Source organism: Scleropages formosus, chromosome 6, assembly GCF_900964775.1.
Source record: "Scleropages formosus chromosome 6, fSclFor1.1, whole genome shotgun sequence".
Classification (NCBI taxonomy): Eukaryota; Metazoa; Chordata; class Actinopteri; order Osteoglossiformes; family Osteoglossidae; genus Scleropages; species Scleropages formosus.
Window position 1 is genome coordinate 5,940,419 of NC_041811.1, and position 16,265 is coordinate 5,956,683.

Here is a 16,265-nt window from a genome sequence, read left to right on the forward strand (position 1 = left end):
ATAAACATAAATACTTCATTACATTCATTTACTCATTCTACAAAGGACAATATTAAGATTGTTTAAACAGTTTTTGCATTGCTCTTTGCGCCACATCACAATATTCTCCTTTACAAAACAAACCTAGTATTAGGGCTCAGTACAGATATGTTTTGTTACTCAAAAATTTGGGTTGTCCTCTTCAGCTAGAGTTCTTTACATTGAGGCCCTTTGTTTTAAATATTTTTCCTCAAATTTCTACATTAATTACACATCAAATGTCAGTCAATACTGAACATTCAAGTTTACATAAGCAGTAGTGCCAGGCTGTCAGCTGTAGTAAATGTAAGGCGCATGACTTCAGACTAAGAAGTTGGACTTTTTACTGATGTGCAGGGGATGCTACACGCGGTATGTACAGTTCATAAATAGCGTGACGCTGTACAGGACAGATTCCCTTTGGACGAAGCAAAAATGCACCGCCTTTACAATTTTGCACACAGGAGAAGAGGTGGTTACCAATCTTATGGAAAATTTGAACCTGGTGGCTTGTTTGCTCTCATGTCAGAAGTAAAATTTGGAGCAGCATGCTTCTACACTGATGATACGATTGAACAGAAATGGGCTGAACAGGAAGCCCAGTCTCCCAACAAATGTCACATAAAGCATTATCGTTTCAGCCACATTAATTCCTTTGAGCCACTTAGAGAGATTTTCTGCAAATTAAATCATCCTCGCACCTAAACTCTGTTAGGAGGAAGAGAAGAAATGAGGGAATGACCTCAGCATCACCAGTAAACTGGAGGAAAGAGAAAAGAGCTGTGGTGAAAGTGGTGTTAAGACTAAGGAGGCAAGGAGAAGTGCAATTTCTGAATGTCAGTAAACAATTCCTCGGTACCTTCTGCCAGGAATCTCCCTGAGAGACATATACGAGAAAATCAGAAGTCCGTCACCAACTTCTCCCTTCCTGCTCCTGTGGAAGCAGCAAAGGCTGAAAGCAGCCATACGTCTCGTGCGGTATAAGGCAACAAGCGATGAGCGACATCCACAACTTTCAGTACACAACTGGGAATGACTGAAACCCTGTTGGGTTAAGGACACTAGTAGACTTGCACCAAACTTCCTTTAAAAAAAAAAATACAAATCTTAAAGCAGTGCATTCCCTTTAAGACAACAACAAATATTTAGCAAACTAGCAGTCTCCCTTCTGCTTTATGCTAAAATAAATATGATTTTATTCAAACAGCCATGCACCTACACCGAAACTATTTAATAAGTCATTTCACTGCTCTTTTTCTGGCAACCTCGGTTCAATTTGTTTATGAGATGGAAATAACTATGTTTTTAAAGATCATTATAAAGTGCTAAAGTGTTAATCCACTACAAATCTACACACTTCACCTTGGCAATAGTTTCTATTATAAATACTTTTCCATTCACAGTGCTGGCCTTCGGTGTCCGATGCTCTTGGGGGAGCGGGGTTACATGAGGCAACTCAAAGACCACTTCCCAGACCCAAATGCCTGACTTTGGGAAAGCGGAACTGGAGTTAACTGGAAGAGAAGCCTGCATGTTACAGCAGGCACCTAGGACCAAGGTTCAGGAATCTGGCTTTAACCAATGCCATTAAGATAAATTAAGCACAAAGAATGCCATGTACTCTGGGGGGCTGGTCCATCCCCCAACTTGGCTAGCCAGGCTTTGAAAGGGAGATCCACAACAAGATTCACCCATTTGCAAGAGGAATTGCATCAAACGGGGAAGATCTGCGCTCCAAAATGATTAACTATAGCCAAACACCTTCTTTTGTAATTACACTAACTCATAGTGTCAGACTTCTACTTGCAAAAAAAGCAAAAAAAAAAATCTACAAAACAGGCTCTGTTAAAATAAATATCTGTTTAAAAGTTACAAAAATAAATTGCCTCGCAAGCAACCCTTATTTCTTTCCTAATCGGTATGAATTCACACTGATAAAGCAAATTTCCCACTTAAGTGTTATTTAAGTGTTATTTTCAAACATAGACCCTAGTCCCCAAGTTTTGCCCCTCCCCATTTATACAAGTTTTGTTTTGCAGGTTTGGTTGCTTGCAAGAGGTGCAATTACAATCTTTTATTGTAACTTAATGAGAAAAAAATAAATAACTAAATTTCTCTTAGGGGTGAGGAATAAAATCAGCATGTGTACTACTAAAAACATGTAAATGGATGGATTAATTTATGTATTACAAACAAGACTGATTAATAGCCCTTATATGTCTTTTCTTATGTACATTTAATAATTTTGGGTGCAGGTTCTCTCAGACCTTCTGCAAACTGCCTTTAGGATTGCCACCTGTAATCCTCCAGGATTGCAGTGTAAGCAGTTTGGTCAGTCTGAGCAAGAAGCAATTGGGTGGGCTGCAGAACAGTGCTGCTTGGTCCTCAGTCAAGTATCACACCTTAACTCCTGGGTAGAATCTCAAAATTAGACAAGGGAATATAAAACAATACAGAAAACCATTTTAAAGACTACTAAGATTTTTTGGACCTTGCAGGGACTTGAAGCAAAATGCAACTTACTGCCACCAAGACATGCCTTTTGTGACAATGACAATTACTAGAATAAAATGGACGGCAAAACTTTTTAAAAGAAAAAGGGTACGCAATGCTCCAGCTGGATGTCAGAGTGTCTGTGTCACCTTCTCCTGCTTAGCCTAGTGTTCAAGCTCTGTCCACAAACATTCACAGAATGAAACGATTGTGCAACACTTGAATAGTGGCAGTGTTGTCCACTCCCCTCTCTGGCTTTATCTGTGCAGGATACAGATGCCCTTATTCGGCCTCCTGCAGGCCTCCTCACCGCGACTGGACCCCTAGGGTCACCTTCAGGTTCTCATAGACCACATAGCTGATGCTGACTGCTGGGATGACTTTCATGAAGTTGGGAGCCAAGCCCCGGTAAAGTCCTGTCACGCCCTCTGTCTGGACAATGTGCTTGAAGAGCCCTGTCATGCTCATCTGGGGGCCACCGTGAAGAGAAGCTGTGGGAAGTCATAAGAAACAAGACCGATAGATAGTAAATCATTAATGCCTGCTGAGAAGAGGACCACACTACTGGCAGCTTCACAATCATTTCACAATAATGGGGTCACAATCTCATACTTGTTTACATCCCGCAGTAGTCAGCAAGTCACAGTGGATCACAAAACCTTGACCTCACATTCAAAACAGGTCTTAAAAGACAACTATTACAAATACAGGACTGAGAACCTTATGACAATGCCCCTTTCGGCAGCACGAGCCCTGCCATCACCTTGAGCCTGCATGCGGGTCCGGACCAGTGCAAGGGGGTAGCTGGCCAGCTGGCCACAAGTGCTGGAGGTGGTGCCGCAGGCAAGCAGGACAAACACACCAGGGTCAGCACTGTCAGTGGCATACCGCTGCAACCAGGCATTCTTCAGTGTCTGTGGTGGGATGGGGGATGGATTTTATGTGACAATTTCCAGCTAATCAGTGAAAACCAAATAGCCCTTGAGGTATCATGTTCAAACATGACCAAGCCTGTCCCACCTCATATACAGCCAGGTCAATGCCAGCATAAGGGATGATGCCAAGCATGTTTGGAATGTAGCCCTTGTAGAATGCCGCTAGGCCCTCCTTCTGAAAGACGTGCTTGGCACAGTCCATGATGCCCAAATATTGACCAGTTTTCCTTAGGGCTAGCCGTGTCTTCAGAACCTAAAATGGAAAGACAAAACCCCACACAGGCTGATAATCCAGATGAACAAGGTCGTGAGACGAGGTAAAAAAAATCTTTGACATCTTTCTGGCTCACCTCCATCGGATAGATGCTGCTCTGAGCAATGGCTCCTGCCAGAGAACCAGCCACCAGGCGTTCCATGATGCCCAGTGTCTCCTGATTGCTGCCAATCAGCCGCTTTATCTGGAAGTTGCCAGCCAATCAGAGCAAGACTACACAAAGATATGTACAATATAGTTCTCAGGAAAACACAGGTTCTGTACCTGCTCATAAGCCACAAACTTGATGGCTGACTCAGGAGCAATCTTGAGGACATTGATTCCATTGCCTCGCCACAACGAGCGCACACCCCCTTCCCGAATCATCTGGCCAAAGCCTCCCGTGATGCACATAGTGTTGCTCCTAGAAGCATGCACCTGTCCAGGAACAGACACAGGAAGTTACACACCACACTAGTCTAAATGGAGATCTTATCAGCTGGATGCATTCCAGATACAGTGACAGGTTAAAACACCTAGGTTAAGCAACAGGAAGTGTTAGGAAAAAATGCCAGGACAAAGCTATCTGGTAAAACAGCATAAAACTAAGGTATGCATGCTACAAGAAACACTTGAGAACCAAAAGAGCAAAGCAGTTTTAAAAAAAATAAATAAAATAAAACACCGTCCTGCTGTAGCACCCTTGACGAAGGTGCTGAATTGATTGAACTAATAAACATTGTAAGTCACTTTCAACAAGGTATCAGATGGATGTAAAACAGGATACAATGTTTTGGTCCAATATTACATATGAAACTGAATCATTGCTGTTATTTAAAACCCAACAATGAATCCAAAAACTGCTGCCATCTCTGCTTATGCCAAAATTTGAAAAGTGGGGAAAATTATTCATGTTGAATAGCAGGCATGTATATGATTACTCATATTTTATTTGACCAAAAAAAATTACATTATTCATACTTGTTGAAAAGGGATGTATTAATCAGACTAGCAAAATCTAATTTTCATTTGCTGCTTCCTAGATCCATCTACCTTTGCATTGTGATTTAGCTGACTTCTCCAAAATGACTTGCAAAATTGAACTACCTACAAATTACTTACCTATTTATACAGCTGGGTAAGTACATTACTCAAGAGAGCAAAGGCAGCAGCTCTAACCAGTAAGCAAGCTACCAGCTGCTCCTGCTTGTTCACCTCATTCATCTGCTTGAATGAACCATTTTTTTCTTTTTTTTTTTAGATAAAGTCACTATGGTTACTGCTTTGGAGTTAGATGCTTCATCACCTTCACGGTCTTAAAACTCACCTCTTCCAGACTCACTTCGACAATGATCTAAGCTCATGTAATGTACAAATGTTCATGCACTGTAACTTTGAGCTCATGCCTGTTAAACAATGGATAAACCTTCACGCAACTACTCCTGTAATGCAACGTAAATGTTTATATTTAAAAAAAAAAATACTAGGAAGGAGTCACCAATATTCAGATAGTTTTATACAGCCACTCATGTGATGTACATTGGTTCATTTGGTGGTAAGAAACTAACTGTACTTTAGAATAATGTGTCTCCATCTATGTCTCTTTCTGTTAATGTAATCCACATATTTTCAGTAAAATGTATGTCGCTTTGGAGAAAAGCGTCTGCTAAATGAATAAATGTAAGTGTAAGGAAAACGAGAACTGTCTTGCAAGTGTACAGCAACCGATTTGGAGATGAAATTGAAAATAATAAGGGAGTATGACAGTGCACAAAAATCATTGTCTATAGCACAGGAACCAGGTTTAGCCGTCTCGACTGAATACAATAAAGAAGGATGTTGCACATATAAAGGAGCACGTGAAAGGAACCGCTAGCATGAAAACAACAAGAACAAAGAAACGTCACGGTGCAGTAACTGAGATGGAAAAATTATGTTGAATGGTGGAAGAGGAGGGGGAATTTTACATACGTAAATTCTGACTTATGTAAGGGGTTGAAGGACAGGCTATTTGCGTAAGCTGAGGAGTGTCTGTACTACAGCAGTAGGTCTGATCTGAACCTGTGAATTTTAGACTCAAAGGTGGTTGCTCGAACTAATATACTATCAGCTTCTCAGCAAAGATTTCCCCTAAATCAAACCTTGAGTAACAACAGGTCAGATTAACAGTTCCAGTAGCCACTGTTTTAACTGATGTTTTATGTAAATATCAAATTAACTCACCTGCATGAGCACTTTGAGTCTGTCCAGTGGAGCTGTGCAGGTCCGAGACACAGCGCCAGCTCCCCCTCCAGCCACCAGGTGCCGCCACAGCATCCCTGTGTTCCTCTCCTCTGCTGTGAACTCATCTGGCACCATCATACTCTCCCCAACATCAAAAATCTAGACAAAGGCAGAGACATACACAGAGGATAAAATAAGTTGATGGGTTTCAATTTTACAACAAAGTGAAATGTGCACAAGGAAACAAAAAACACACTGCACCTACACCACACGCTGCCTCAGAAAGACGATGCGCACCATGAGAGATCATAGTCATCCCGCACAGGCACTTTTCTCTTCCCTGCCATCTGCAAAATGGTTTAGGTCTATTCGAACCCACACAGCTAGGTACAGGAACAGCTTTTACCCCACTGCTGTAAGACTATACAACACTAACCAATGTGCCACCTTTAGTAACTAGAGTTGGTCTGCTCCACCCAAGCACATTGGTAAATTACACTGCCACTTTAAGCATTCTCATTCTTTCGTTCTGAGTTCTGACTGTCAACTGACATTATTTTTACTACTGTTACCATTATTTATTGCTATTGCTGTTACACTACTCACTGTCATTGTCTTGTTTGTGCAGTATTTCTATTGTCTTTGTCCACAGTCTGTGGAGAATCATTCCGGAAGAATTTCACAATACATGTACATGGTACTTGTATCTATGAGAATAAACTTGAAACATAACTAACAAATGACAAACTGGGCAGCATGGTGGCACAGTGAGCAGCATTGCTGTCTCACAGCACCTGGGTGGTGTGAGAGAATGTGGGTTTGATACCCGCTCAGTCTGTGTGGAGTTTGCATATTCTCCCCGTTTGAGTGGGTTTCCTCCAGGTGCTCCGGTTTCCAACCACAGTCCGAAGACATGCTGTTCATGTTCTCCCGTAGTGTGCGAGTATCACAGAGAGAATGTGTTTCACTGATGTATGGATGAGTGACCCATTATAAGTAGTGTATCTAGCAGTGTAAATAACCTTGTTGAATAAGGTGTGTGGGCTAGTAACACTACATAGTATCCATTGTAAGTTGCTTTGGAGAAAAGCATCTGCTAAGTGAATAAATGTAAATGTAATGTAAACTTTCAGTATAATCATCCATAATATTCCTGTGGAAATTAATCAAATTTAAGGAAAGAGTATTTTTTGAATAAACTAGTTAGTCTGTAGGGGGCGCGGTGGTGAAGTGGGTTGGACCGGGTCCTGCTCTCTGGTAGGTCTGGGGTTCAAGTCCCGCTTGGGGTGCCTTGCAGCGGACTGGCATCCCGTCCCGGGTGTGTCCCCTCCCCCTTCGGCCTTACGCCCTGAGTTGCCGGGTAGGCTCCGGTTCCCCGCGACCCCGTCTGGGACAAGCGGTTCAGAAAGTGTGTGTGTGTGTGTGTGTGTGTGTGTGTGTGGTTAGTCTGTACATGAGGTATATATAGAACTGATCATGACATTTTTAAACACGTGTATATTTTTCAAATATTTTAGGTTTATAAGTTGGAAAAGCAGGGACAACCAGAGGAAGCTGGAGTAACTGTTTTGACAGCCGAGTCCACAGGACAAGAGAGTCACATGTACAAAATAGCATGAGGTGTTACACAAGCACACTGGGTGTTAGTTAGGATGCTGGGGATTCCATGATACTGAAACGTGAATGACAACACGGGGCGAGCCGTTTCAGGTTCGCTGGAGACCATTTCAATCTGACTACATTATTCCCTTCTCCTCACTTCTTCAGCCTCAATCTTAGCTGTGTTTTGCCCTGCACTATATGGTAATGAAACCGTCGATGGCTGTTTTGCTCAGACTCAAATATCTTCTTTTCAGATGCATTGGAGGGTACTCAGCCATCACAAAGCTAAATAAAATCCAGAAAAGTTAAGGCTGTCCCTCTAAATAACATGTTGGCATCTCATCTTACAAACAGCTGAGTTATGAATGTTCAAAGGCACTATATAACAATAATAGCAGCAGTTTTTTTCCCCCACTTACCTAATTTCTTAAATTTGTGTTTGTTTCATGAAGCAACATGTGCACCCAAAAAGAACAGGAGTGTGAAACTACCTTAATTCCCCTCACTTCCACAGTGAAAGTTAGGGGTAACACTCTTGTCTGGCATTTCTAAATGGTGATTAATAACATGATGAAGGCTGCACATGTTCAATGGGATAAATCAGTCAATCAGCAATGAATAAGGAGTTTGTTGAAATAAAATGTTAGCAATACTGATTCAATTTTTTTTTTTTTTTTTAATATCAAACTTTGTGCAGTACGCATATTGGTGAGAACCAGCCGAGATGTTTACTCTCAAGAAATTAACCCATAGCTAAATAAAACTTATTACTCTCCTCACCCAAGGTCAGAAAGAGCATGTCATCTGAATATAAATTGTAGGGAATTGTGTCTGGTCAAAAGTATAGGTATGCTAGTACAAGTGTAAGCAGGTGTCTGTAACAAGGAACTTACTGAGTCACCATGGAATTACGAGAATGAAAAGTCTTTTTCACATCAGACTCCACTGATGAATTTGATTTATACATCTACTGTTGCTATGCTACTCCTGCTGTAGGAAGCATAACGGAGGCTCTCCTGGCCAAAACAGACTTACTGTGGAATGCTTCCAGTATAGGATGATCTCTGGGATATTGTCCGCAGGGTGGAGGAGATGATAGTCACGCCACTCATTCCAGTCGATTGTCATCGTCCCATTTTTGTCCATGCTGTTGGCCATCAAACACAGAGCACTTTGAACACTTTAAGCCAGTCATGCATTAAATGTGTGGGTATGTGCATGCACCATGTCCATGGGCAAACACCAGGTGTATATTTGGTTTGGTGTGTATGGTGAAAAAAATAAATCGTTAGGATAGCAGACAAACTGCTCAAGTGCAGTATTCCTTCAGAAGCAATAACGTTCAACCTGTAACTTTCAACTACACCGGCTCCTCAAGTTACTAAAGGTAGAGTTATGAATTTAAAGCAATTTTTCCACTTTCTTCACTTGTCTATTTCTTAACATTTTTTTCTGTAGTAAAGGAAACTCAAAGTCTGTTTTTTTTCCCCCATCTTGCTGATATGTGGCAGTAAAACACACGTAGAAAGAATTTATATTAAAAAAAAGTACGGGACTATCTTAATTCACCTCACTTCCAGTGTTCACAGCTTGTGACTGGTCTTCCCGAGTCATTGATCAATAAGATGAATGTTGTCCATGTTTATGAGAGGAATCAATCAACATTTAGCACTTCAGCTGGAGTTTGTTGAATAGCTTGCTCTCACGCACAAAAAAAAAAAAAAAAAAAAAAAAGGATAAAATTTGTCAAATGGGGTAAAGGAGCAGAAAGCAAGACCTGGAAAGCCAAGCAACTGAAGTGGCGTCCACTACTTACTATGCGATAGGAGCCCAGATACAGCCCCTCCTGATTCTGAGACAAGCAACAGTGTTGAGGTGAGAGGAGGGGGAGAGAGAGGCAGGGGAGGAGGTACACAGACAGTTAAAACCACAGACAAAGACAGGTAGAAGACAAGTTTCTGCACGAATGCATACCCTGGAAGGCCGAACAGTGCAACCGTGGGAATGATTTACAGATCGTTTCCACACCATATTTGTGTGTGTATTGGGCTTTCAGCTGCACCTGGCCTTGTCCTCAGACTGGATGAGGTATTAACAAAAAAAAAAAATATAGATTTACTGAGTAGTTTCTTTCTTTAAACAATACAAAAATTCCCAGAATGCACCACAGACCAAGTACACTTCCCAGGAAAGGAAATGCTTTTTAATGGAACGGCTGAATAGTTTGGTTGATCTTTAAAGTGCCGGTTCAGGCCTGGAGAAACTGCCTGTGCAGTGGGTCAGGTTGAAACTGGTCACCAGAATAGCTGGCTTGGGTTCCAGGCAAACAGTGGACATTGACACCAGCATGCAAGGAAAGGGAGACCTGGACTATAGTGTCAACCTGACCACCCCACAGGATGGATCAGAGCACCACCTAGTCAAGATCAAACTGCCTTTAGGGGAGACAACAACACATTCTAGACTGATTAACACACAGAAACGCACACTGGCACCAAGAGGACATTCCACAATAGCTTAGAGCAAGAGCCAGCCAAGAGCATCCTCTCCCACTAGTTTTTCCCTCAGATCGCAACAGTTCCCACCTTCTCAGGATCTTCTCTGCCTGCTCTTCGGAGATGTGCACTCCAAGGTCTCGCAGCGACTGCACAATCTCTTGTGAATCAATGCGGCCTGCAGAGGCAAACGATGTAGACATGCATCTGTTAGACACCTACAGCACCATGTTGGTTCTGTAACATAGGGGAGGTCCAATAAAAAAAAAAATAAATAAAAATCAAATCAAATATCAGTAAGCAGCAAATGTCTTTGGAAGCCCACAGAAAATACAGAATTTGAGACAGGATGGGTCATCTTATCTACTGTTACTGGTGTAAATCAGGTGTTTTCTTGATACCTAAAGAATGTTGGCTTTCAATTATCAAAGTCAAACCTTCTGGTCTATAAACTATTACTGTAATTATAAGACTAAAACTTTAATGGCCAATTGTGTATGCACATACAAGGAATTAGTCATGGTGGTTGCTCATTTAGACACATTCTATGTACAGAACATCAAAGTGGCAGGGCAATAATGTAGTCACAAACTTTGGAGAAAATTCAATAAAGTACAATTACTTACAGGGAAGTGTATGTGTATTTGTATCTAGATAATATGGGTATAGAGGTGGAATAACCAGGAAGTGGTTGGTAACATTTACATTTATTCACTTAGCAGATGATTCTTCTCCAAAGTGACATGTATCCATGACAGCAATAAAGAGCAGCAGAGATTTTGATGCAGACATATGACTGAATACAATTTCTTATATACCACAGTATAAACCAGTGTAAATTAAACAGCTGTTTTTTTTTTTTTTTTTTTTTAAATTTAACAGATAACATAGTACATATTTTAATAAATCTACTTTACCAAAGGTATTACTTTGGGTTTCTGTGCAAATTCCCAACTAGATTGTTAGTTTAGGAGCTGAATGTCAACAGCAGAATCTTAATGTCCATTCAAGTGTGAGTATGGATTATAATGTATGCTTCAGGGGTAAGTAAGGGATGATGCTTGAAAGAAAAAGCAATAAAAGTATCAGTGATAACTGACGTTTGGGGACAAAGTCAATGCATCAACCCAAAGAGGTCTTACCATCATTCTTCTTGTCCAGGCTCTTGAAGACCACCCTTAGCTTCTTCTCATGGTCGCGAAGATAGTGCACAAACTCTTCAAAGTCCAGCTGCCCATCTAGGTCCTTGTCTCCTGCCTTTACAATTTTCTGCATGGTCATAGGGTGGTGGGGGTTGGTGGAAAGAGGGGAAGAAAGGCACATAACTTACTGTACAACAACACGTGCAAAGACAGTGCTTATGTGTTTGCCTAATGGCACAGCTGACTCCGGTGGAAAGGAAACCAAACATTGCAGGTAATTACAGCAAATTTGGATCTGTAGTCACCTAAGCGTGAGAGATTTCAGATTTAAAGACACCAAAGAGGCACAATGCATTCCTCTCCGCAAACACAGAAAGCACAGGTGACAGGTTCCATTAACAAAGTACAGCAACAGCTTGCGTGATGACTCCCAGCATGTGCATGAGTGTGCGTACAGGCTTCTGGACCATTGAGCAAGGAGGAGGCATATGAGCAAGGCACAGTCCTGAGCTCAGTAAACAGTGTTTGTCAGCCTTGGTCCATCACACCTGCAGAGGGTACGATAAAAGCAACCAGCACTGACTTGTCCTGGGTGTCATGTATTTCCTGTCTGTATTGCCCTTCTTAAACTCATCTTCTGGAGAACCTTATCAAAGAGTTTAACAGCTGAACGATGTGACTTACCGGAGCACGTTACAGTACTATTTCGCACAACTGAAAAGCTCGCTTTTCATCATATTCCTACATTTAGATATTTATTGAAACCATGTGTCAAAAGCAGCAACAGCAGAACCCTTCTTGGTATTCTGAACTACAATTAGCTCTAGTTCTTCAACAATCAATAAAACAGAAAATAAATGACTCAGATCAACTTGGTTAGGTAGAAACCATAAGAAATGTAGGGGACGTGACCTATCTGCCAGTCACTCCACCTCTATGTCCACATTTCTTGTTTACAGGTTGGTGTTACTGCTTCCTGGGAAACATTCCTGGTTGCTGGTTTCTGGTGTAAACCAGCTGGAAGTCTCAGCCTGCGGTCACAGAAGTGCAGGAAAACATTCTCAGTCACTGCTACCCTAAACTGTGTCCTAATAAGTGACCTGCAGATTTCATTCAGGACTAATATAACACACCTTCAAATTGGACTTATGCTGAAGTAAAGGACTCAGAGCAAATTGTGCCTGTGGATTTAAGATCAACCAGAATTCAGGCACTGAACCCTGTAGTCACCGAGATTTGCAATGCAGAGTAAAACAGTACCGCCCCTGAAAGGTAGCTAGGATGTCACTGTGCAACAGTGAAGTCATGCAGGCCTACTGAGGACTACACCGGGGGGGGGGGGGGGGGAAAAAAAAAAAAAAAAAGCTCTTCTGAATTACCTATACCCCAGCCAACCTCTTCGCTGACCAACATGCAAGACTGCTTGGTGGCACACACTCATAGTCTGAAAGCAACTTGATCACTTCCATGCATTAACCATTCTCAGAATTCTGACAGTTTGTGCTTGACTAAGAAGCTGCAAAACAGAGATACACTTTCTGAACACAAACCCATTGGGATGCCCAGAGACAACTGCTTAGGTCTCGCCAACTGCATTTACTCATGCACCAATTCAACTAATTCTTAGACTACTCAGTTTCATTAAGCAAGGCAGTGCCGCAAAAATGATTTCCAGCACAAGCTGAATCGTTGTTTCCTGTAAGTGGAACACGTGTCATGCTCCTTACAAAATCACACCCACTGTGACATCATCAAGAATAAAACAAAACCATGTAAAAAACCTCTGAATCAAATCAAACTAAAGCAGGAATTTTTAACCTGGGGTCCACAAATGGGTTTTGGGGGGTTTGTGAAGCACGGGCTTGCTTTGAAAACAACAAAGTATATATATATATATATATATGTTAAAAATACCATCAGTAACATGATTACAGGCACTCCTCACTTAACGACCGAGTTCCGTTCCTACGGCTAGGTCGTTAAGCGAGGAGCCACCCCTTACCGATATTTCAAGCATACTATATAGTGTATGCATACATACATACATACATAATGCTTGAACAATGCTTAGCAATTGATGAACCAATCCTCAAATAAAGCTTACGTCATCCATGCCTTGTTACTTGCACGACAGTAAACGGGCAGCGTGTGCTTAACCTGCTTCAATGCACGTGGGTTCTCGGAGCGATAGATGAGGAAAGGCTTTAACTTGAACCCAACGATATTTCCTCCCAACAACGTGACCCTGTCCTTAAAAGCTTGAAACCGGGCATTGTTTTAGCTTCTTTGTGTATGTAGGACCTTTCAGCATTTTATTCCAAAAAACGCTGGTTTCATCTACATTGAAGATCTGTTCCGGACGGTAGCCCCCTTTCTCAATCTCAATATGCGGTCTTGGAGATTGCGAACGCTAGTGCAGTGAATACTGACCGACTGTGGGAACGAGACTGAGAAAGGGTGATGCGAGATGAGATGCTTCATGCTGAGATCCCGCGCTGCCGTTTCCAAGACCAAAGTTCTTGTACACAGTGTACAGTACCGACTGGTCGGAGAGCTGGTTGTAAGCCCGCGCAGTCGTTAAACAGGTAGGTTGTTAAGTGAGGAGAACCTGTATATGTTACGGTAAACAAGTTAGAGTTAACATTGATTGGGTCCTTCTTCAGATTGTAATGACTAATGTAAGGGGTCCATGACCTAGGCTAGAAAAGGTTAAGAATCTCTGGTCTAGAGAAAGCACCTAAAATCAAATTCATAAGTACACATACAAATGTGTATGTACAGTACATATATTTAATACACACATACAAGAAGCACCACATAATAAATATATTATAAAAATATTTACAATCAGGGTAATATGGGAATCATCATGGACTGGAAACCTGCCGCTATAGTATCGTGATAGAAGGGCTGCAGTGAGTCTATCACTCATATGTTACCAATCCTCACCAGCAGAAACCCCCAAAAAATCCAGTCTGCTAGCTGTGGGTGCACTGAGGTGCGAAAATGTGTTAAAAGTGTGTACCTTCCTCCATCTCTGGTACGTGGAGAGCTCCTGGGAAGGCAGAAAGAGGCTCAGTTTGAAGAGTGTCTTCAACTCGGACGGCAGTCCCTTTGACTCGAAATACTCAAATTCCGTCTGCTCCAAGACGGGAACCGGCACATAAAAGCACAGGCAGAGCATGTCGACTTAAATAAAGGAAAGGAAAACTTTAAATATAACTAAAGACAATAATTCTTGTACGACCCAGCTTAGCAGCTTTTCGCATTGGCGCCCCGCTGATATGCCGGTAAAGCGGCAACACATGGTTAGTAGACTACCAGAACACCGCCCACTGCAACTGGCTCAGTCACGGTGCCTTGTGATTGGTCCAGACCACAGCCATGTTTTGTCTACATCGTGAATAACAGCTCCGATAACCAATTGCAAAGTAACCCATTTCCGCCTCCTCCCCTTTCCTGAAGATGAATGCTCTAGAAAAAAAGAACCCTTATAGTTCGTCCCCCACAAACCAGTAAAAGGCACACAAAGCTGAATTACGGTTTACCGGGCTGCGCAAGTGCTTATGTATACAGTTTTTTTTTTTTTTTTTTTTTTTTAAAAACAAAGAATATGACCTGTAAATAGCTCTAACAAGGTATCGGCGAAGTACCGCACACAACCAGTGCCGTAAAAACATGTATGCCTACTTTAACATGTTAATTCAACTGAAAATGTGAACTCGTTAAATAAAAGTATTTCGCAACACACAGGGGACGTAAAGAACACAAGTCGAATTTCGAGAACTGAATCGTACAACCACGTCCCTCACCAAGACGACCGAGCTCACGGGGGAGTAGAACTGCAGGGAACTGGTTGGTCGCATTAATTAGGGGAAAAAGGTTGCGTTTTAATTTTTTTTTTGGGTAATTATTAAACAGTGTAAATGAGGATTCAGCCTGGATTCCTACCGTAAGTTAAGGGAGAACTGTAGCACTGTATCTGCCTAATATTTCAGCCAGTGCTGTGAAATACATAAATGTTATTGTAATGACCCGCATTACTCGTGAATTTGAGCGGTAAAATGTGTTTATTGTAAATACTTGAATTATGGGTAAAATGGAATTATGTTTAACCGTTGTGAGAACGTACTGGAATATAGGGGGTGAGTCTAAAGCAGGCTGCCTTGAGGTGCAGGTCCTGAAGAAAAGGGGTCCTCAAACCAAGGGCATTATTTCCTTGTAAATGTACATTTATTAATTTGTACTGGAACATCAAATTCTGTCAGGTCTGTAGCAGTTATGAATTGGACATCAGGCATAAGGAAAGAAAGCTAAGAAACTGATAGGGCCCGTGTTTTCCAGTCTTCAGCACATTTGAGCCCGTGGGTGTCTTGGATTGCCTACCATCGCAGAACAGCCAACTGAAGCACATGAATAAGTAAATGTGTGGTTTGTTGGGATCTTCCAGAAACGAAAACTGTCAATGCTGCAGTCACTCTGAACGTCCTTATGTAAGCAACCGCACCTGGCAAGTAAACCTGTTTGCAGTTTAAAATCAGGTGCTCTCTCCTGCATTGGGAGAACTGAAGGTTTTTCTTGAATGCATTGCAGTCCTCCTTGAGTTCAGGTACTCTTTGAGATGCTGCCATGCTATAAGCGTGTTACATTTATTTAGCTGATGCTTTTCTCCAAAGCAACTTACAAAGTTATTCTACCTACAATTACTTACCCATTTATACAGCAGAGTAATTTAGGTTAAGTGCCTTGCTCAACAGTTCTAAAGATGGAAGTGAGATTTCACCCTGCAACCTCTGAATACAAAGGCAGCAGCTCTAACCACTAAGCTACCAGCTAACCCTAGTTAGTCTTGTAGTATTAGACAATGCATGCTACTAGTCATCTACTGGTTGAGTGCTAATAAAACCAAATGAAAAATGTAGGCATCCCAACCACAGTAAGGACTACAAGATTGCGAGGCTCGAGAAAGGATAGCGTTTGTCACTGAGTATCACGTGCCTCATGCTGGCCACTGTTACGGGGTCATGACTGCTGCTAGAGCTCCAGCGCACTGAGACAGCTTTGGCGGTTAAGGAGATGTGTTTTCCAGACGCAGGATGTGGGC

General features: G+C 41.8%; 1 protein-coding gene across 7 annotated transcripts in view; it reads right to left on the reverse strand.

Moving 5' to 3' along the window:
• The window catches only part of slc25a25b (solute carrier family 25 member 25b), a 27,881-nt gene continuing 11,616 nt past the window's right edge, over positions 1-16,265 (reverse strand). For 3 of the 7 annotated variants that reach the window (XM_029252865.1, XM_018732943.2, XM_018732942.2), the window contains 9 exons: positions 11,162-11,288; positions 10,110-10,197; positions 8,560-8,671; positions 5,923-6,081; positions 3,985-4,137; positions 3,797-3,904; positions 3,532-3,699; positions 3,275-3,425; positions 1-3,002 (listed from right to left, as the gene is read on the reverse strand). In XM_029252865.1, the coding sequence (XP_029108698.1) occupies positions 2,818-3,002; positions 3,275-3,425; positions 3,532-3,699; positions 3,797-3,904; positions 3,985-4,137; positions 5,923-6,081; positions 8,560-8,671; positions 10,110-10,197; positions 11,162-11,288 (1,251 nt within the window). In that variant the 3' untranslated portion in view covers positions 1-2,817. Of the gene's footprint in view, positions 3,003-3,274; positions 3,426-3,531; positions 3,700-3,796; positions 3,905-3,984; positions 4,138-5,922; positions 6,082-8,559; positions 8,672-9,093; positions 9,246-9,340; positions 9,377-10,109; positions 10,198-11,161; positions 11,289-13,591; positions 13,650-14,186; positions 14,437-16,265 lie in introns of those variants that run through there. The other 4 variants (XM_029252866.1, XM_018732944.2, XM_018732945.2 and 1 more) reach the window with 4 other exon arrangements.